The sequence below is a fragment of the Chondrus crispus genome, genomic scaffold, assembly GCF_000350225.1.
Source record: "Chondrus crispus Stackhouse genomic scaffold, scaffold_101, whole genome shotgun sequence".
Taxonomy (NCBI): domain Eukaryota; phylum Rhodophyta; class Florideophyceae; order Gigartinales; family Gigartinaceae; genus Chondrus; species Chondrus crispus.
Window position 1 is genome coordinate 203,785 of NW_005178881.1, and position 21,624 is coordinate 225,408.

Consider the following 21,624-nt stretch of genomic DNA (forward strand, 5'->3'; position numbering starts at 1 on the left):
TATGGCTCACCACTGCTTTCTCGTGACACACCGAAATTTTCAAGCGTAACTGGTTCTTGATTTGGCACTTATCACGGCAATGCGCCCTACAACTTTGGTAAAACTGGCTGTATCCCAGTTTCGAAACATTACTCTACGCGGGGAAAATGTGTTGCGTATTCGAGAAGCCGTGGGGACTCGCTCTGGGGCCTCAAAGACGCACGCAGGAGGGTAGAAGGATGCCAGCGTGAAACCTTCAGAAGTCACTGTATGGAATCAGTCCTCTCTTGGATGACTTGTAAATGTCTATCGGGACATAGACGACGATCTAAAGATTCGGCAAGATATTGTTTGGAGAGCGATCGCTTTTTCTTGGGGTATAATGCGAAGGAAACCGGATTGCCAAGCTACTTTAAGAATCAACACCTTGGTAGAAACAATTTTTCTAAGATTGTTAAGAGAGTATGTGCATCTGTCGGCTCAACCACCGGTGTGACACTGTCTGTTCAATCATTGCTGACCGATACAGGGACAGTACTGACAGTAGCGCGGTAGTCTGCCCTCCAGGGCCCGTCGGCGCCAAGTAGCGGTAGTATAAGGCAGCACCCCGAGCACCTGCTCTCGAGAGAAAAAGAGAATCTTTAAGCACTGTAGTGCACTGTACTCTGTACCGGGACAGCTGTCCTAATTTCGCCAAATTCGCGCTCGCCGACACCACGTGTGCCACGGGTACACGTGGACCACTGTCTCTCTGCCGGACCATACCGGTGGACACGTGTGAGCCCTCTGCCACCTGTCGGGCCTATAGGGGCCTTTACTTGGTCCCCTCGGGGCTACACCCGTTATATTGTAGTTATTCTAATTTACAGTATAATTTAGCTTCGTCATGACGACGACGGGGACTATATAGTCAACCCGATAATCAAAGTAAAGAGGCACGAAGCCTCGGGTCTTTTACCTTGGTTTCTGGATCCTAGGTTGTAGCCTCGACTCAGTACTGGCTCGCCCATACCGACCGAGGCATCTACACACCTGGAATCCCAACTGCCTTCCCCGCGCGCGTCAACCCAACCGCGCGAGCGCTACGTTAACTACTGTGCTGTCCGTTCTGTTAGTTCTGTTTTTCCTTTAATTCTTCCTCTTTATAGCTGACTCTAGTTCTACCTTTCTACCGCGCAAGCCGCGCCCGGATCCCGGTTCCGGTCATCCACCGGGTGGTCTCCCGAATTCCCTTACGCGTACGAACACGCGTCGCTCTGCCTACAGCCGCCACAAGTGGCTGTAGTGCACGACAAGCACAAAACAGATAGAGTAAAGAAACGTGTCAAAAGACGCATTTGTCCGGGGCGGAGCCCAATCCGGATACCGGTCATTCGACACTGATCAGTCTCGCTGACAAGCGCACAGATCGGCAAGAACGACCCGCGATGGCGGCAAACGAAGGGACCAGTGACATCGTGCGTTCCCACAACGGCCTTCCCGCAGAAGCGACGCTTGAAGACAAGAAAACCTTCGCTTCGCACTGCTTCTCAAACTACGAGGTGCAGCAATGGCGTGGTGAGTCTCTCTCCGAGATTTTCGCGGATGATTTCCGCACTTTTAGCATTGAAGATTTCAAGGCCGTGGACTCCGACACGCGACGCAACTTGCGTGACCTCCTTCGCCAACGTGACGTATACGTGCAGAAAGGACGTAATATATTGATCACAGACGCGCTGTACAAGGTTGTACAGGACGACCTGCCCTGGCCACCGGACGACCCTTCAAACCCTGACACACAAGAAATATCGGCTGAAGCCGACAACCGCCCTGACCCCGATCCCGCCCCCGACCAAGCCGAACTGTCTCCAGGCGATGTACGCCCTTCACGGGACAGTCGAGACGAAGAAGCGGCGCTCGACAACCACCAGTCCAGACATTCGTCCCGTGACGGAAACGGCGCAACATTCGCGCGACGCGGCAATATGGCCAATCTCTTCAAGGCCTACCCCCGCGACGGTGACAAGTGTAGTACAACAGCGCGAAGGCAACGGCGCCACCGCTGCCGCCCCGGGATACAGTACGATGGGCTGTAAGCGCGAGAAGAACTGTAAGGAGTTATATTTACAGCACACGGCCGGTGCGGAGTACAGTAGTACCCCGCTGGTTACACGTGTAGGATCCGAACGGTAAGTAATTAGTAATTAATGGCACAAATTAGCCAATTTAGCACAGTAGCTGGTATACAGTAAGTAACAGCTACTGTAGCGGGACAGGTGTCCTGGCGTCCCACTTAGGGGTTAAGACCGGGGGCACCTGCCCCGTTCCAGTAAACGGGGGCAGACTCGCCTCCCTTCCCTTTACGGCTTTTTGCTAACTCCGTCCGGTTTTACCTCTAAGTCTCAGGCTTCTAACCCGTGACCGGCCGTCCGGATCTAACACCACCGACCGGCTGCGCGTCACCGGCCACGTGAGCCTTCCCTCTTTTCGAGTCCTTCCGTACGGTTTGCGCTCGCGTGGGTTACCCAGCGGCGCGCGCTCCCTTACCTCTAACCCCCCTCGTTCCGAGTGGTCGGGGCGAAGGTAGTTATACCACAACAAGTACAGCGGATCCACCACCGATAACTTCGACCGCAAGTTCATGCTGTTTACCGAACTTTGCGACCAAGCCGACATACCCGAAACCGGCTAACGTCGGGCCTTCTCCATCATGCTGACAGGAGCTGCTCGTCAGTTTTACTTCGGCGCTCTCAAGCAGCGCAACCTGGACCTCAAGGATCTCTCCATCGCGATCAAGTCGCGCTTTCAGACGCCCGAGCGAACCCGCGCACTCCTTCGCGAATGGGACGCGCTCTCACTAAACAGCATAGTTTTGGCAAATCCGACGGCGTCAAGCTCTACCTGCCTAGAGATGCTGATAGGCAAACTTTCGGATATTCAAACGTCGCTACCGCACGAGTGCCGAAACGACACGATCCTTCGTAACAAGCTTCTCAACGCTGTTCGCGACGCGGAGTCCTGCCGCCTAGCTTACCACAAGCCTGCAGATAATGTCCAAGGCATGATCTCGGACCTACATGCCTCACTCGCCACTGCCGCTCGTACACCGCTACAACCAGTACAACCGTCGGCTCACTACGTTGACAGGCGATACTTTCGCAATGGCCAACACAGTACTTCCCGCGACGGCACCCCGAAGGGAAGCGGCTCAGGTCAGACGAAAAAATGTGTCGTGTGCAACCGCCCCGGCTGTTGGTCTACCAACCATCCCACGAAGGAGCGACTGCAAGCATTCCGGGGCAACAAAGTCCTACAGCAATTCGTCGCGTCCATCGCCGACGACGAATCGGATGCCGATGAACAAGACCTGGCAGACGCCCTAGAGAACGTGACCGCCCACATAATTGAAATCAACGGCGACGCCAACGACACTCCAACTGACGAAAACGTGTCATTTTCGCACATTGCGAATACCGAAGACACGGACTACCGCACATCATTCGCTGCACATCTGCAGAATTTCACCGTGAGTCATGCTCTGACGGCAAAGGTGCCCAAACCGCGCTACGGAGGCGCTTTCAAAGGCGTCATGGTCGACACTGGGTGCGCGCGCGGAAGCAGTGGAGGTCAGGCTCAATACTTGGCCTACTGCGAACACACAGGCCGTAACCCAAATATCGATCCAACTCGCGCTGCGCGATGCCACTTCAGAATCGGGTCGGAAACATCGCAAGGTACCGCACAAATGGCATTTCCAGTCGGTGATCTCTGGCTGTCATTCGATAATCACGTCGTTTCAGCAGACGTTCCTATCCTGCTTTCGATTGACGACATGGATCGTTTAGGCCTGTACCTCAACAACCTAGACGACAGGCTGATTCACCCAGCATCCGGCCAACACGCGGTAGTCGTCCGCGTAAATGGGCACCCGTTTGTTCTCTGGGACCCACACGTGTCGTGTATGCTCACTGATGTCGAACTACGACGTCTCCATCGACGATTTGGACACCCGTTCACCGACAAGCTGATGAAGCTCCTCGAGAAGTCTGATATCAATACCATCGACACAGACACCCGATGCGCACTTTCGAAGATCGAACGCTCATGCAGCCCCTGACAGACCTATGCCCAGAAGCCCCGCCGGTTCAAATTCACCCTCAGGGATGACAAAGATTTCAATCACACTGTGTACACCGACGTATTCTACATTGAAAACAAGCCAATACTTCATGTCGTCGATGAAGCCACTCACTTCCAATCAGCCCGCTGGCTACCATCTATGTCTGCCGAGACGCTATGGAACGCCCTTCGCACGTGCTGGATCGACGTGTATCTAGGCTCGCCTGATGTGATAGCACATGCCGCTGGCAAGAACTTCATGGCCTCCGCCTTCCAGGCCAACGCCGACATGCTCCACATCCGGACAAAGTCCATCCCCGTCTAGTCCGCGAACTCAATGACAATAGTCGAGTGGTACCACTCGCCACTCCGGCGATCATTCAATATCATTCGCCAAGAGGTTCCAGACCTAGACCAGCATGCAGCTCTGCAAATGGCCGTCAAAGCCGTCAGCGACTCTGTCTGCCCGAACGGCCTCCTGCCGACTCTGCTCGTCTTTGGCGCCCTGCCCCGTCTCGGTATACCGACTGACAAGCCGACTCCGTCAACGTACAACGCGCAATTGCACTGCGCAAAGCAACGACAGCCATGTCCCGACACTTTGCCTCCCGACAAGTCCGGGACGCGAGGAGGGCAAGAGACGGGCCCATAGTCACCGTCATCCACAACACTCCCATCGGTGCGCACGTACTTGTGTATCGCCCATACAAGGACAAATGGGAGGGTCCACACTCGCTACTAGACGTCTGCGGTGAGGACGTCACGGTCCTGCTGCCGTCGGGGCCGACCAAGTTTCGCAGTACTGTGGTGAAACCATTTCTTACTGCACAGAACGCGCAGGAACAAAACCCGACACCGTTGGATATTCCAAGGATGGATACTTCAGCAAACAGTACAGCTGTCCAGGATACTCACGTCTACACCGACCAAATCGAAACACCAGACGCCGCCCTCATGTTCACGCACCATGCGCAGCAGCAATCTCCAGACAACACTCGCTTCGCAAAGTCGCGCACCGTGAAATTCAACGGCCTCGTCGAACGCGGCGTATTAAATCTCGTACCCGCCTCCGACGCGGAGGGCCACCGCATCTACGGAGCACGCTTCTGCGACCAAGTCAAGAACGAAGGCAAGCCAACCGCGTACGAAAAATCTCGTCTCGTCGTGCAAGCATGCAACGACAAGAATCACGGCCTCCCGACCCACGCACCCACTGTGCAGCGCCCCTCTCAGCGCCTGCTGCTGGCACTCTGTTCCATGGACTCAGACCTGTAGTTCTTCACCCGAGATATCTCCCAGGCCTACGTACAATCAGAGACTCGAACCCAACGCGCGATCTTCGTGCGATCACCCTCAATCCTCGACCTCCCCCTGGCACGCTCCTACGCGTCGATCGTCCGCTCTACGGCATCCCGGAAGCCGGAATCCATTGGTGTCGCACCTATCACGCGCATCACCGCGATAGGCTGCACCTCACCGCGTCACTTCATGACCCATGCTTCCTGTATACCCCATGTGGTATTTCTGGGGATCACCAGTCCGCCAAAGTAGCCCGAGGGTTTACCTGCCTACAAACTGACGACACAGAAATCGCCGGATACCCCGCCTACGTAAAGCTCGAAGCCTCCTCATCTACACATTTTGATGGAAATAAACCGCAAATGTTGAGAGAAGGCCGCACAGTTTCCTTCAACGGCGCCGAAATAAGCTTGCGCGACGGCATTTACACGCTTGCGCGACCTGACCACCTACAGAAGCTGGAAAGTGTCACCGAAGATACTGTGGACAAGTCCGAATTCGTCGCCCAACGCGGACGCGGCGCTTACGTCGCGGCAGTGTGCCGCCCCGACATAACGTTCGCATTCGCGTACTGCTTCCAGCTCGTCAACCCTGATACAAACGCAGCCAAGTCGTTGAACAAGGCGATCCTTCGTGCCAAGCAAGAAGTTCACTTCGGCTTGACGTTCGTCAAGATTGACATTCCTTCGGGAAGATTGGCCGTCTTCGCAGACGCAAGCTTCGCTGGAAATCCGGACCTGACATCCCAACTGGGATACGTGATCTCGATAATGGACGACGAAGGAAACGCCAACGTCGTACACTACACCAGCATGAAGTCCAAATGGGTTACCCGAAGCGTGCTCGTTGCAGAACTCTTCGCGGCCGTGCACGCCTTCGATTACGCGAGCACCTTGCGCACGGTGTTGAACAAGATGTTCGGTAGGACCATCGCTCTGGTCCTGTACACCGACTCCAAGTCGCTGTACGACAGCCTCGTCGGAATGAACGCCACTACGGAGAAACGGCTGCTGATCGACCTGTGCATGCTGCGTCAATCATACGAACTACGAGGGCTGAGGGAAGTCCTGTGGATACCGTCTGCCGAAAACCCGGCCGACGCTATGACGAAGGAAAACGCGTCTGGCGCGCTGATGTCGCTCATGCTAACGAACCGCATTCGGCTCTCGCCCAAGTCTTGGGTGGAACGCCCGGTGTTCAAGCTCGCGTCCAGCAAGACCGACCCCACGGCAGACTGCGCCGATCACAGAGAGCCCTGAGTGTCGGCTCAACCACCAGTGTGAGACTGTCTGTTCAATCATTGCTGAGCGATACAGCGACAGCGCTGACAGTAGCGCGGTAGTCCGCCCTCCAGGGCCCGTCGGCGCCAAGTAGCGGTAGTATAAGGCAGCACCCTGAGAACCTGCTCTCGAGAGAAAAAGAGAATCTTTAAGCACAAAACAGATAGAGTAAAGAAACGTATCAAAAGACGCATTAGTCCGGGGCGGAGCCCAATCTGGATACCGGTCATTCGACAGCATCACTCGGAATTTCCGGTACAGGTGTGAAGCATGGTATGACAACGCATTGCCTAAGGGGTACTGTAACAACTCTTTTGATAGAGTCTGGCCATTCGGACTCTTCCATTGCCATGTGTACAGGGTAACCGTTCGGCACCTAATTCGGTTTTTGAACATAATCCGGTTTCTATACTTTTCATAATCTGAACGGGGGTAGTACCTCCTCCCCTTCAGTTCGCGGGAACCATAGTAACATAAGCTCCCTCAAACCAAAACAGAAGCACCATAACATCCGAAAAAGGCGCCATTCTACAGATTGGCCCCGTACTGTTGCTCTACTGCGATATGAAACCTGAGCGACCATTATATGCGGCAGAAATCGTTCATCAGTCCGGCGGAGTGGGGCACGATCTCTCTGCAAAGCAACTTTCCATGGAACCTAACACCGATATACAGCAAGCGCTATTTGAGCACATCAGTGATGGGGCTGAGCGTCGTCAAGCGAGAAGATCTGGTGCTCATGCAGATGATAGCGTGACCTGCAGTCGTGCAGAACTGCGTCACCTACTTGCAGTTCGTCCGGAGCGGATGATTGTCTGGTCTCGTCTGCATGAGACTCGTGCATCTCGTCGCCATGTCGCTCGGCAGCGAGCAGTGCGCGCCGTGAATACGGGTCAGTGAGTTGATTACGCATGAGCCACGGCGACTGAAATATGATATGACTTTTCGCCGAATTATGCACTTCTCGGCAAATGAGCTTGAAATGGAGTGCTCTTTCTGTCAATTTTCCTATCCCTTCCAAGCAATAAAAAACCTCTGCAATGGCATGTGTCAATAAAAGCGTCTCTTGCGATTTCTTTGGTGCTTTGTTTGAAGGCAATCGATGGATTTATCGATATTTTATCAATAAAAATACATTTCGCAGGAAGAAGGTAACGGAAAAACCGAATAAGGTGCCGTACGGTTACCGTGACCCTCGCTCCCTGACGGATTACCAAAATCTGCAGGGCCGGGAGGGAGACAAACAGCAAGAGGATATTTTAGGTTTAGGCGATAAAGTATTAAAACGAGATGAGATTGAAGGAACGGGTGGGGATGGGGACAAGGTCCGGGAAGATGCTGCAGATGGCTTGAGCGATCAGTGTGCAAAGGCAAGGAAGGTAGCGACATCTAACCGGCAGGGGGCATTTAAAGATGAGGGCATTGAGAATGCCCTCATCCGAAGGGGGAGGCATCAAATGGGTCGGACTTTGTTGGTGGGAATGGAGAGGGTGAAGATAGATTGAGCGGCTCAGCCAGGCTTCTGACGGGTATCAAAAACATCTCAGGAGGCCAATTCACTATTAATGTGAATCATAATTATCGCTAGGGAAAAAATAAAAAAGGTTTCCTTTTGACACTGTTGGTCTTTCATGTGGTCTGATATTGTATTACCGTCTTGTGCGCCAGGCGATATCGTATATCTGCGTCTTGTGGCGGATGCGATATCGCTTATCACGGTCTTGTGCTAGATACAGGCAGAGCAGGGCATAATAATGGGCTCTGCTCTGCCTCATATCTGCACTCGCTTCCTTTACTTCATCGCACATTGCAGCATTCATGCTCCTCGGCTTCAGATATTTCAATCAATTCCATGTTCCCGGTTGATAAGCTCTAACATTAGGGATATGAGGCCAGCTTTTTTTTTGCAAAAATATATACATTAAATCGAAACTTTATAAAGTTAGTTTGGACACCATTTCTTTAACGTATATGCCCTCGGCAATAACATATTGCAAAACATTGGGATGGCGGCTGTCAGTACACAGAGAGACTAAGAATCAAATGAAGTTTCAATGATCAATTGGCTTTTTAAACAGGCGTTTTGGTTTCGAAGATATCAACGTAAACGTTTTGAGGTTGGTCAAAAAGGCTTCTTTTTCAGGCATTCTAAAATGGCTGGAAAAGACGTGCAGATCTCACCGACCTCCACCCTTCCGCAACGCAGAAGTCAACTGCGGTGGCGTGAGTATCTTTTTCCATCTTGTTGAGCTAGCACAAGTCGAGAAAAAATAAGTTGAAAAGTGACCTCATATGAGGTCATTTGTCGTCTGGACACTAGTTACCTGGGTCTGCAGTACTCTCACTGCTCTACTGTAGGCAAGCATCAGTTCAATACTTGGAACTCTGCAGCTGCAGCTGCTAAAATGAGTCAAGAAAAAAGTTGGCCTTTAATATCGAACTCAACCTGCACATGTGCTTCCATTCTTCTTCCGAAACGTGCACAACACCACAGAGGATTTTCAAGACATGAGAAAATGCCATTGCCATCACGACAAGCTGCAACGCTGTTGCAAGAACCTCTTCACAATCACAACCAAGAGTCGCAGAAACGTTGTTCACCTTCAATGCTGAAACGTCTTTCAGTTTAAAGGGGGGCCAGTTCGTTCAACCTGTTTTTTCTCCGCAAACATGTCCACAACCATCGCATTTATTTGCACGTCACAGCGAAACTTGTGCTAAAGCACTCAAATGTATGTGTCTGCCATGACAGAAGCGAGGTTTCCCAGATCTACTCCACACCAAACAACAAATAATCAAAGCCTGTCTTGCTATGTTAGGAATGATGCTCACCGGCATGATGCACTTTTGACGAGCTATCCCCGGCATGGTGCTCGTGCGAGTCGTGGTGGTCGTCTTTGTGGTAGTGATCATCGTGGTGATGATCATCTTTGTGATGATCATCGTGATGACGGTCGTTATGGTGGTCATCATGGGTTTGGCTGTCATAATGGTCACCATGATGATGGTCATCATGGTGATGGTCATCGTGGTGATGGTCATCGTGGTGGGCATCATCGTGGTGATCTTCGTGGTGGTGGTCATCGTGGTGGGCATCATCGTGGTGATCTTCGTGGTGGTGGTCATCGTGGTAGTGGTCATCATGGTGATAGTCGTCATGGTGGTAGTCATCATGGTGGTGGTCATCATGGTGGTGGTCATCATGGTGATAGTTGTCATGGTCATGGTCGTAGTGCTCGTGGTCAACCTCATCATGGTCATGATAATAATCTTTTGCGCGGTGCGGGCCTTCGCCATGATGCTTGTGGTGTTTATGATGCGCATGGTGGCGGTGATGCCCATGGCTACTATGCCCATGCCCATGCCCATGATGTCCATGGTGATGGTCATCATAATGGTCGTCATCCAAGTGGTCGTGGTCATCATCATCCCAGTCGTCGTCATCATAGTCATAGTCATCATCATCGTCATCCTCCTCTTCGACATGCGTATGTCCATGTTCGTCTTTCCACGTCTTATGCTTGTGGTGGTGCGGGCCGTGGTGATGACTTCCGTGGTGGTGGTGCCCGTGGTGGGGCTTGTGGCGATGGTCGCCCACCTCCCGGTGCAGGCTCAGCGGGCCGCTGTGGCCCAGCGGCTTCTCCTCGACCAGGAAGACGCTCAGCGCGTAGATGCCAAACGCCAGGAGCAGCAGGGCGACGGAACCGACGATTAGCGCGTTGCGCGTGTCCGGGTGCATGTGCCGGCGCTGCTTGTCGCCCTTGTAGTTTGGCAGCGACTGACCCGGCGAGGAGAACTTCATTGTTCGGTGACGCACGGCGGAGGCCATCATGGCGGGGGGGAGGGAAGGGGGAGGGGGTCGTGGGAGGATGGGATAGCGGAGCAGGGAGTGGGTGAAGGGTGTGGGGGTTCGTTTCGCGCGGTTGAGGTGGGCAGGTTGGGTGAGCGTGGGGCAAAGGGGCAGGCTGAGCAAAGCGGTGGTGGGGAAGTGCAGGCGTTAGGAGTTAGATGAGGAGCAGCGGGCGTGGGTAATAAAGCGACTGGGATTGAGCAGCGGGCCCGTGCGAAGGGGCGGGCGAAAGGTTTGGCGCGGGCGGGGAGGGGAGGGATTACAAGGCTGGGGAAGCGGAGGTGAGGCGTGACGCGGAGCGGAACAGACGTGTAAATGCACGGCAGGAATTTTGAGAGGAGAGGGGATGCAGACAGGACAGGGTTTGCATTGCTGTGCGCTGCCGGAATTTGGCCAGGCTCGCTGAAAGGGTAAGAGCGCGGCCTGGGAAGGAGAGACAAAAGGGGGTGGTACAAGGTGGTACAGTAGGGCCGTTTTGAGGCTTGGTTAGGGGCGCCGCACCATATTACGGTGGTGTACGTGGTGTGGGGGTCTGGGAAGAGGTGTTGTTAAAAGCAGTGCTTTCGTTTTCATCTCCGGCTCCGACTTGTCTCAAATGCCGCGACGGGCACGCCCATGGCCAACGGACTCCCTTCCTTGTTCAGCTCAGAAAAAGATCAGCCATGATCTTTTTCTGTGCTGTACCCAAAGGTTACTGTTAAACGTCGTTGATGCGGACATGCTGTTTAAGGGGTGCTCCAAAAACACGGTCTGACTTGTGTCCTGTTATTGGCGACACGATCCAATACGTGTACAGCACGTACACGGCTGTATCCGCACCATGGAAACCGTGACCATGCGTGCCGGCGACCTCAACAACAAACCTGGATGCAGAGACACGTGTACACCTGTACTGGTGGAACGGCGTCACATTCACCGGAAGATCCAACGATGAAGAGCGTGACAAAAACCTAAATTTCTCGAAATCTGTTCGGTATTGAACGCGCTCTTCGATTCTAGACGGGATTGAATGAAAAGCAACCAATAAGGAAGCTCTAAGGGCCCTATGTTGATTGCGACAACCTCACCGGCAGTCAACATCTCATCGTTGACTGAGCCGGTCGCGTGACGAGCGGATCACGCGGGCCTCTTCCAGGCGCGCGGGGGCGGCATGCGGCCCGCAGCGCAACGGGTAGCGATGTGACGGACGGCGACGCAACAAATTCCGGCCGATATCTCGTCGCTTATCACAGTCCGCCGGACACCCTTCCCGAAGAATCCCTCTCATTCGCCTCACTGTATGTCGCGCTAAGCACTGTAGGCAGCCCATAAATTATATCCGCAAAACTCCTCTCCCGCCTGGCAACGGGCATGGCCAGTTTGCCACGCCCAATGAAAATACCGTCCGCATGTGTTGATTGACGGCACACCTGTGTCGTGATCCAATTACGTCGCGCGAAACTACCACTTGCTCGTTGATCCCCAACCTCGCAAATCCTCGCTGGACACCCCCCCCCCTTCCATCGCCTCCGCAAACAAACGCAATCGCCCAATCCCGCGCCCGATCCACTCGCTCTATATATTCATCAACCTCACCGACGCCATCGGCCTGACATTGCTTTCCCCCTCCCAGATTCCCCTTTCTCCCCCCCTACTCATCCCTCCGCGATCCATCATGTCGTTCGCGCGCCTCGTTCTGCCGGCGCTGGCCGTTGCCTTCGTCGCCTCGCTCGCCGCCGCCGACGAATCGGATGTCGTCACGCTCACCAGCAAGAACTTCGCCGATGTCGTCGCCAAGGAGAAGCTCGTCTTCGTTAAGTTCTTCGCCCCCTGGTGCGGCCATTGCCAATCCATGGCCGAGGACTTCAAGAAGACCGCCACCGAGCTCAAGGGCAAGGCCGTCCTCGCCGACGTCGACGCCACCACTGAGGAGGAGCTCGCCAAGAAGTACAACATCGACGGCTTCCCGACCCTCAAGCTCTTCGCTGATGGCGAGGAGGTCGTTGACTACAACGGCGGCCGCGATAAGGAATCCATGATCCAGTTCATCGAGCGCGCTACCGTCCCCCCTTTCTCCGAGATTGACTCTGCTGACGCGTACAAGAAGTTCATTGCTGACAACAAAGAGAAGAACATCCTCGTCGGAGCTGAACTTTCACCTGCCAACTTTAACAAGTTCCGCAAGGCCGCTTTCGGCCTTCGTGACGTCATGCCGGATTCCATGGAGTTCATTCGCCCCAAGTCCGCCAAGTATGTCTCCATTGACGCCTACAAGGCTGATGAGCTCTATTTGCTTCGTGTCGAGTCCGATGGAACCCATCGCCCCATGAAGTACGACACCGACAGTGACGAGAGCCTTGAGAAGTTTGTCAAGGGAGCTGCCCTCCCGGCCTGGCAGGAGTTCACTCAGGAGAATGCCGAGCTCTATACGGAGCTTTCCACTCCTATCATCGTCGGTTTCTTCAAGGACTGTGAGGTTGCTGAATGCAAGATCATGGAGAAGGTCGCCCAAAAGAAGGTTGACAATGGCAAGGTTGTCTTCGCCTGGGTCAACGCCGTCACTCTTGCCAGCTTCCTCGACTACGTCGGTCTCAAGGACGCCAAGACCCCGGTCTGTGGTTACGCCTTCGAGAGCGATGCTCGCTATCTGCTCCCGGAAGGCATGGAGTTCACCGAAAAGAACTTCGAGGCGTGGGTTGACGACATGATCGCCGGCAAGGTTGTCCCTGCCCGCAAGTCCGAGGCTATCCCTGATCCGTCCGAAAACACTGGCCCTGTCTACAACGTCGTCGGTGACTCCTGGTCTGATGAGGTCGAAGATTCCGAGAAGGATGTCGTCATTGCCCAGGTCGCTGAGTGGTGCGGACACTGCAACAAGCTCAAGCCTATCTACAAGAAGGTTGCCGAGGAACTCAAGAAGGCTAGCGTCAACCACATCAAGTTCGCCATGATGGACGCCACCGAGAACGACGCCCCCGATGGATACAAAGCCAAGGGCTTCCCTACCATCCACTTCTTCCCAGCCGGCAAGGAGCAGAAGGGTATTGACTTTGACGCCGAGAGAACTAGCAAGGGCATCATTGAATGGCTCATGGAGAAGACTAGCAAGAAGTTCGAATTCGATGTTTCTACACTCGGAGAGGATCCCGTTCCTGAGGAGGACGAGGAAGGAGGTGAGGAAGAGGGCGAGGACGCCGACGCCGACGGTGCTCAGGATGACGACGGCATGGATGAGTTGGAGGAGGAGTTGAAGGCCGTTGAGGGCGAGGAAGAGGAAGAGAAGGAAGAATTGTAGATTTACGGTGGGATGTGTTTAGATACTGGGGGTTCTTGGTTTTTGGGCCGAGTAAAAAACAGTGATGCTCGGACAATTTCCATCTTCTTGCACGTAGAATACAAATTGCCGCTTTGGGATATACAGTTCACAGAATCATGCTGTGCTTTGACTGGACTGTGGGTCGGGTTACCGTACGGCTGAAACATCTACAGTATCGACATTCGGGAAGCACAACAGGCAAGTCCTTTGATGTCAGAGCCTGTCGAACGCTGTGCCGCTTTCATCTGAATCGACGAACGTCCACTCGCTGATTTCATGCCCTGCTGACAGTGCATCTGTGCCACGTCGCACACGTTGCCATGCAGGATTGGGGCATGGACTAAACTCCGCGCCAAAACTCCCCGCTTCTCCCGAACGATGTTCATTCCGCCCCAATTCAAATCAGCTCGCCCTGGGCGTTTATCCTTTTTATGATGACCACCAAAGAGATGTCTATTCCACCAAGCCCTTTTTAATGAGAACCATTGCGTACTGCAATATGCGCAGGATAGCACTGTATAGTATCTGAATTTTGCTTTTTGAACTTTTAAATGAAAAGAGAGCTTTCAGCCCCCCTCTCTCCCCGTCGTGTTTGTAAATATTTATTCTTAAGACTTGGAAAAGAGTTTTTATGATGATGAACTTAAAAGCGAAAAGTACTTGCTCTCCCCCTCTCCCGTCAAAAATTATTCCACGGGACGTCAAAGCAAACGCGGCTTTGAGCTTCAAGCTCGACTTTAACAGAGGTGAGATTTCACAATTCCCAAGTTGCAATGATACGAAAAATACGATCTGATCTGCTCCAGCAGACAAAACCGTCGCACGGAAATTGCTAAGTGTTCTCGAAAGACACAATTCTTCTGAGAGTGCTTTATTCGTGGGATAAAAAGAGCAACTCGGCCCAGCTGTCCGACTGTGCTGCACATACTAGAAGGATCTTATGTGCTTTCTCATCTAATAGGACCAGATGCGCCTCTGGAATAGCGGAAGGTCTACACTGCTATTTGTTCAGGCAACTGCGGCGTTTACAATAGTGGCGGTAAGTTTGGCTTTGCTGATATTAAAAGCATCGAACCCGGAAATTTCAGCGCATGCAAGAGAGCAAATCGTGAGATATTTCAAGTTTGATCGATATGGATATACCAAAAGCTTTGGCGAGATGGATGGTGATCCCCGATTCTGGTATGAAGAAGATGACGACGAGATTTATGCGACTGATTTTTACGGCGACGGCATGAGCGAAAAAGAAGACGAATATGATTATTATGGTAGTCGTCATTATGAGTACAATGATTCGGAGTACAGTGAGGGAGGCACTGCTGATTACGAGAGGTTTTATGAAAGTGATCACCAATACCACGATACCGAAGATGAAATGGAGACTCAGTTCGACTTCGACACTGAAGAAGCAGATGTTGATGATAGTGACGGTGGGTATTTTGACGAGTACTACGGAAGCATGGACCATGAAAAGGCATATGATCAGCATAATAATGGTCCTATCCGAAACGAAGAGCGAGAAAGATGGCATTATCTGAACGCAGAAAACAAATATAATCCTGGAATTGGAGATAGCGAAGAAAACGCTGCCCAGTATGAGGAAAATAGTGGCAATGTGGACTACCACATGTATGCAGAAGGCCTTGAATCAAATCTGAACAATTCTCACAAATTGCCTTCAGAACACCAGTATGACGCAGGAATGGCTGAAGAGCACTTTCAAAACTATCCTAACGAGAAGTATACTTGGTATGACGACGTTTATGAAATGCTGAACGACCAAGTACTGCATGAAAGTGACTTTATGGACAGTCATGAAGTCGATAATATCGGAGAATTTGCAGAAAGCCTCTCTGATGACGACTCGTTTAACATTTGGATTCAAGCAAATAGTGGACTGGACTTGCATGGAGATACTCTTAGGGCAAAATGGCATGAGAACTCACCAATGTTTGCCGATCAAGCTACAAAACGACCGGTGATCTATGGACTTGAAAGCTACAGTGAAGTTCAGGATATCCACTACTTTGAGAGATCTGAAATTTATCTGTTGTGAGAACTTTTTTTTTTGCTCATCGAGGTGCCCGTTCCGCCAGGGTATCTAGAGAAAGGCCTCAAAGCTCAAGTTCAGGATTCAAAGCTTGAACCTGTATGTTCCCCTCTTTCTCTGTTGGACGGTGTGCCACTAAGCATGCAGATATAGCCCTGCTTACGCCCAGATGTCGCCCATATCTGACAAGAATGGTCCTGAGGGCCTGCGGGGATTTCCCAGTGATCGGTGCAATGGAGTGTGGGCTGCGTTTGCTCAGTACACGGCACAGTACGCGCCCCAAAATTAAACGAATTCAAGGTTTTTTTTTTTTTTTTTCGGAGTAGGGTAGGTGTGTGAAGATCGTATCCACTTCTTCATACAGTATAGTTTTCCACGCTTGCCCTCGACACATTCTTCCGTAGCACGCATTGGCCTTTCGACAACCGGCTGCTTTCACCTCTTCACAGTGGGTTGTCGAGGAAGACCGCAAGAGAGTTTTTGCAATTCTCTGTGCTGGTCGGCTTGTGCCGTGCGGTCGGTGGCGTCATCCTTGGGTTTTCTTCCGTTGGCCAACGTCACGTTTGCGCTTCAATCTACGTAACAGACTTGTTTCTCAAAATGCCATCCGGGCCCCATGCAGGAAATCGAAATCGTCCCGCTTACAGCGGCCAACAACGCTTCCGCTTCCCCAAGCAAATCATTCAATTGTTTGCACCCCGCAAGCCCATTGAGTTTAAGCCGCCCCCGCGGCAGCGGAAGCTCAAACCCATGACAGGTTTGGGTACATTCGTCTCCATGTTTGAAGATCCAAAAGACCAGAGGGATACCAAAATGGCTGATGGAAACGAGGGCAAGCCTGAAACATCCTTTGAAACACCTGCTCAAAGAAGACGGCGCGTTCGGAACGAAGCGTTGAGGAAGGTCTCGGAAATCGTTGAAAAACGACGAGAGGAGTGGGACCCAAAAAGCGACGATTCTGCAAAGACAAAGAATGCGTATAGCACGCTGTTCGTTGCCAATCTCCCGTTTGCTATGGTTGAGAAGTCATTGCGGGATGTGTTCGAGGTATATGGCCCAGTGGCAACTGTTGTCATGCCATCAGATCGAGAGGAGGTTTCGAGAGGCTACGCATTTGTTGAGTTTGAACGAGAGCGCGATATGAAGATTGCATGGCGGGAGGCGAACGGGATGAGGGTAGGAGGCCGTCGCATTCTGGTAGATGTGGAAAGGGGTCGAACTGTTGATGGTTGGCTGCCAAACAGGCTAGACGGTCCGAACAATGCGTGCACAAGGAAGCGACGGAGTGAGAGGCGGGAGGTAAGGCAAAGACTAGAAAGTTAAGCGACAGGCTTTGAGAAGATACGATGTCTTCTTCCTATACACATATTTATGCCCCATCACGGCGAATTCACATCTACTTGTGCGAGCCTTTCCAAAAAGTCAAGCACTTCATCCACATGCTGTACGTAATACTTTGCTGATGTGCTCTTCCGTCCTACTGTACATGTGTGAACACTAATATCCTTCCCGTCAGCATTGCGATATATTTCTTTAAACATGTCTTCATCGGTTCGGTCATCACCAATGGAACAAACCCAGTCCGGCGCCTCACCCTCGAGATCTAGGCGTCTCAAGACCTCAGCCACCGCTGCTCCTTTGTGCACCCCTCGCGGTCGAACGTAAAGGATTTTTTGCCCCATCAAGACCTCCATCGGACTGCCTTGTAGCACCTCCTCGAGCGCTTGCCGAGCATCATGTGCTCGACTCACGGCGAAATCCGGATCAGCATCTCTAAAATGCCAGCTATATGCACTCTCTTTTCTCGACAAGAAGCTCGTAGGTGTGCAGTCCTCAATTCGTCTCAACAACGAACCGGCCAATTCAAGCGCGTCCCTCATCGCAATGAGATCATGGGGGCTTATTAGGTCATTCCAAGTTTCGTCGCGTTTTACGACTAGAGTGTTTCCGGTTGTTGCGTACGTCTCCTGCTCTCCATATTCTTGCAATCCGCTCATTCTACGGCCCCCAAACTTCTCCCGTAAATGATCTGGCCATCGCATAGAAAACCCGTGTTCTACTGCAAAACCAAGGCCTACTCCTCGGAACCAATCCATGACTGTGTTCTTTTGCCTCCCCGTCACAATGAACACAATATTTTGATCACAACTAGCAAGACGGCGCAGAACTTCGAGAAGTCGCTCAGAAGGTTCCGCCAACTCTGGTTGACTCTCGTACTTGCGAAGAGTGCCATCGTAATCAAAGAAAAATAATCGTTTCCCTTTCGTAGCACGGTATGAATCTCTAACACGGTGTTTTGGCATCGGAATTAGTTGCATCGCTTTTGCCTTGCGAATCGCAGAGAATTTGACGAGATCGTCAATGAAGCGAACGCCCCATGCGGACGCAGTATGCATGACGACATGGCGGTATAATTTCTGGTGTTTCAACTCTCTCTCGAAGTCGGGCATTTCCAGACTCTGAAAAATTGCATCGCTGACCATCTCAACGTTCCAGGGATTCACTAGCAAAGCACCCGGTAAGTTTTGTGCGGCTCCTGTGAACTCGCTCAAGATGAGAACACCGTTTTGCTCTTTTTGACACATGATGTACTCATGACTCACAAGATTCATTCCGTCTCGAAGCGATGTGATTATAGCCACGTCTGCTACCGAGTACAAAGCGCACATCTGTTCGAATGTCATGGTAACCTCTCGATAATGTATGGGCATATCCTCAAGAGTAGCGAAGCGGCCGTTAATTCTTCCCACCATCTCCAGGATCTCGGAACGGAACGCATGGTATTCCTCAGACGCTGACATACTAGGCGTCGTCACTTGCAGCATTACGACGCGGCCGATCCATTCTGGATGACATTCAAGAAAGTGCTCGACAGCAAGCAGCTTGTGTGGAATGCCCTTGATATAATCGAGCCGGTCAACCCCAACAAGAACCTTTTTCCCTGCAAACGACTCCAACAACTCATCCCGAATATCCTTGACCGTGCTTTGCTTCATCGCCGCTCGGAAGGTGTCGGCATCAATACCGAAAGGATAAATGCCAACCTGCACATTGATACCCTTGTTATCAACATGGTCTGGTTGCACAGTGACTCCCAGCAGCCTTTCACAAGCAGATAAGAAATGCCTCGCGTAATCATACGTGTGGAAGCCGAGCAAGTCAGCACCAAGCAATCCCTCCAACAGTTCCTTGCGCGGGGCCAGGGCCCGAAATATTTCGCCTGCCGGAAACGGTGTATGCAAGAAATAACCTATGCGGGCGTTGGGCAACCGATCACGGAGAATCTTAGGGACTAGGCATAGATGAAAGTCATGGATCCAAAACATGGCTTCGGATTCATCAATGCCCGTGCGTTTCCACTCTTGAATGAGGGCGTCCGCATAAAAACGATTGACGCGTTCATAGGCGTCGAACATCTCGACGTGATAAGTCCTCTCCCCAAGGTTGAGAGGAATGTAATGAAAGAGCGGCCACATGACGGAATTGCAAAACTCTTGATGGGCAGCGGCATCTTCGGCATCCGGAAACAAGGGGACGTACGAAAGCAGGCCCATGCTCTTGCGATGGCGCCTTTTCTGAAAATGGCGCTCCATCTTGCTGCGCTCATCCGGCGGAAGCTGTGCGGCGTCATGAAAGGTCTGACCCGGTGCACCCAACCAGCGTATCGGGACCCTCCCCAGCAAATCTTTAAAGGCGGAGAACAAGCCAAGCGAACCATTACTGATACTGGACTTGACCTCGCCGTCGTCGCCAATCTCGACAGTAAGCGGGAGGCGAAAGCTGGCGACGAACAACCTCTGGTGCCTGCGGCCCTTCTTCGGGTGCAGCAAGGAGGCGCCGGTCTTGGGGCTCGCGCCCAAGGGCTGCCTGGGGGGCAAATTAGCGGAGACATTCTCCGGGCGGGCGGCCTCATCCAGGGCGTGCTTATAGTCGCGGACCTCCTGCAGTCTTCTCTGCGAGTCTTGGAGCTTGGCGAGCAGGTACTCCTCGACGAAGACGTCGTCGAATTGGAGCGAGTCGAGCTCGTCCTGCAGGCCGAGGACCGGGAGCTCGGAGGTGAGCGAGCGGCCCAGGCCGGAGTCCATGAAGTCTACCTCGGAGAAGTTGCGCGAGTGGGTGCGGCGGTGGGAGCCGCCGGGCGAGGAGACGAGGACGCGCTTGTGCGGCTTGGAGAGCGACAGGTGCGGCAGGCCGACGGCGGAGGCAGGCGAGGTGGTGCCATTAGAGGTCGGCGTGAGCGGCGGGGACGAGGTGATGGGGGCGCGCGGCAGCTGCGGAGGGGAGGTCACTTTCGGGGTCGGGCGCGGAATCATGGGGGCGGTGCACGGGTGGAGGGGAGCGGTGGAGGAGGCATGGGAGGGATGCGCAGTGGTGTGGAGGAGGGGTGGCGTGGGACAGGCGACAGTGGGGTTTGGAGTCCAAACTTTGGACATGCGGATCAAGGATGAATAATAAGTTTGGAAACGGGGACGCTCCCGGTTGGGGGAGGTTGCCGCGGTTCAGATATTTTTCCCCGCGCGGTGTCGTTTGCGATTGGCGGGCGGCTGGGACATGACGGGCGACCGACAGGTTCCGTCAGAAAATGTACCTGTTGACGGATTCACCAAATAGCACTGCTGTTGCGGTAACTTTATTTCTTCCGCAAGGCGCCGAGCGAGCTGTAATGGCTGGAATGCACCCGTATTTCTTTTGCTCCTACCCTTCTTTGCCAGAAATTTTTGAGTACTGTAGATTATTAGAGAAGCGAATACGGTCACTGGGTAGAGATGCCCAGTGCTGATGTTAAAAGTATCTTCAATCCTCCCTCGCTTACTTTTGGTAGAGATGCTCGCAAGCTGATGTACAAGTATCTTCAGTCCTCCCTCGCTTACTTTTCCCTTCGATACAGTTTCCCCTTGCCCCATACAGATACAGTATATTTCCTGTGAATCTTAGATATCTCTCCACTAAATAAATAACACATCAGCTCCTTGTACGGTATACTGTACGTAGAGCATGGCCCCAGACGACAAGTGTGAGGCAAGAAAAAAATTGTCTACGTACAAATATATGACGTTTGAACACTTGTTTCTCTAAAGATGTAGCTTTCTCATAAAATGTGGCACTGGATTGTGCAGTACTTGGCTTTATAAAAAATCGTCTGCATTGAGGTCTTTGGCCCTTGAATGTTTTAAAAAAATTGGAAGGTACAATACTCTCATAGGAGGGTTATAGCGTGTCGCGTAGAGAGTGCACAACTGTGCACTGAGAAGGCATTGTTTCAGATGCAGCCAAAATCGAAACCAGCTTCAAAAGGTACATTTTAGATGTTCTCTTTACATCTTTGATTCCTTTTTTGGTTGCCCCAAAATCGAAACCAGCTTAATACTGTACCCAAGGGTACCCTTGGGTACTTGTGAAAGGACTGCTTCTCTTTGATGTTTTCTTGGGATGCCCCAAAACACCCGCCTAATCGTAACTCTGCTCATGTGAACACAGTTAACGGTTACGATTAGGCGGATTAGTTCTGTTCACAGAACCAATGCCGTGCACAGTACCCTTAAGGGTACAATACGCGCAGTACGTACGCTCCTATTGTAGAAGGGTACAGCACCCGCATCCATCCATATCTGCCGCACCACTTTCCCGCGCGCACCGTACCGTGTCATACCTCAACCACCGTACAGTACAACTCTCCATTGGACAACTCCTATTGATCGACTCCTATTGTACACTCTCAAGCTGACTGCATTCCGCACTCGCACCCGCACCCGCACCCACCCCCCCCCCCCCC

At 52.4% G+C, this 21,624-nt stretch overlaps 6 protein-coding genes; 2 read left to right on the forward strand and 4 right to left on the reverse strand.

Annotated features, from left to right (window-relative positions):
* Window positions 1–9,062: 9,062 nt before the first annotated feature.
* Window positions 9,063–10,488, reverse strand: CHC_T00001529001 (hypothetical protein). XM_005712362.1 is given in 2 exon segments: window positions 9,063–9,471; window positions 9,472–10,488. 1 exon segment carries the CDS (start codon window positions 10,486–10,488, stop codon window positions 9,472–9,474), a length of 1,017 nt encoding a protein of 338 aa, XP_005712419.1. The 3' UTR covers window positions 9,063–9,471.
* Window positions 10,489–12,160: 1,672 nt separating this feature from the next.
* Window positions 12,161–13,780, forward strand: CHC_T00008626001 (Disulfide-isomerase, PDIA-3 Endoplasmic reticulum lumen). The gene has a single exon (XM_005712363.1). The coding sequence runs from the start codon at window positions 12,161–12,163 to the stop codon at window positions 13,778–13,780; it is 1,620 nt and encodes a 539-aa protein (XP_005712420.1).
* A 2-nt stretch (window positions 13,781–13,782) lies between these two features.
* Window positions 13,783–13,968, reverse strand: CHC_T00001530001 (hypothetical protein). Its single transcript, XM_005712364.1, has one exon. The coding sequence runs from the start codon at window positions 13,966–13,968 to the stop codon at window positions 13,783–13,785; it is 186 nt and encodes a 61-aa protein (XP_005712421.1).
* Window positions 13,969–14,187, reverse strand: CHC_T00001531001 (hypothetical protein). Its single transcript, XM_005712365.1, has one exon. The coding sequence runs from the start codon at window positions 14,185–14,187 to the stop codon at window positions 13,969–13,971; it is 219 nt and encodes a 72-aa protein (XP_005712422.1).
* A 2,264-nt stretch (window positions 14,188–16,451) lies between these two features.
* On the forward strand, window positions 16,452–17,174 carry CHC_T00001532001 (hypothetical protein). The gene has a single exon (XM_005712366.1). It carries the CDS (start codon window positions 16,452–16,454, stop codon window positions 17,172–17,174), a length of 723 nt encoding a protein of 240 aa, XP_005712423.1.
* A 3-nt stretch (window positions 17,175–17,177) lies between these two features.
* Window positions 17,178–19,936, reverse strand: CHC_T00009495001 (Trehalose 6-phosphate synthase, family GT20 / Trehalose 6-phosphate phosphatase). XM_005712367.1 is given in 2 exon segments: window positions 17,178–17,230; window positions 17,231–19,936. The coding sequence occupies 1 exon segment, from the start codon at window positions 19,934–19,936 to the stop codon at window positions 17,231–17,233; it is 2,706 nt and encodes a 901-aa protein (XP_005712424.1). The 3' UTR covers window positions 17,178–17,230.
* Between the last annotated feature and the right edge of the window lie 1,688 nt (window positions 19,937–21,624).

What these genes read in the sequence shown, in the direction of transcription:
- CHC_T00001530001 (XM_005712364.1), bottom strand. Translation starts at nt 13,968, where the DNA reads ATGTTTCAGCCGTACGGTAACCCGACCCACAGTCCAGTCAAAGCACAG.
- CHC_T00008626001 (XM_005712363.1), top strand. Translation starts at nt 12,161, where the DNA reads ATGTCGTTCGCGCGCCTCGTTCTGCCGGCGCTGGCCGTTGCCTTCGTC.
- CHC_T00009495001 (XM_005712367.1), bottom strand. Translation starts at nt 19,936, where the DNA reads ATGGACTCCGGCCTGGGCCGCTCGCTCACCTCCGAGCTCCCGGTCCTC.
- CHC_T00001532001 (XM_005712366.1), top strand. Translation starts at nt 16,452, where the DNA reads ATGCCATCCGGGCCCCATGCAGGAAATCGAAATCGTCCCGCTTACAGC.
- CHC_T00001531001 (XM_005712365.1), bottom strand. Translation starts at nt 14,187, where the DNA reads ATGAACATCGTTCGGGAGAAGCGGGGAGTTTTGGCGCGGAGTTTAGTC.
- CHC_T00001529001 (XM_005712362.1), bottom strand. Translation starts at nt 10,488, where the DNA reads ATGATGGCCTCCGCCGTGCGTCACCGAACAATGAAGTTCTCCTCGCCG.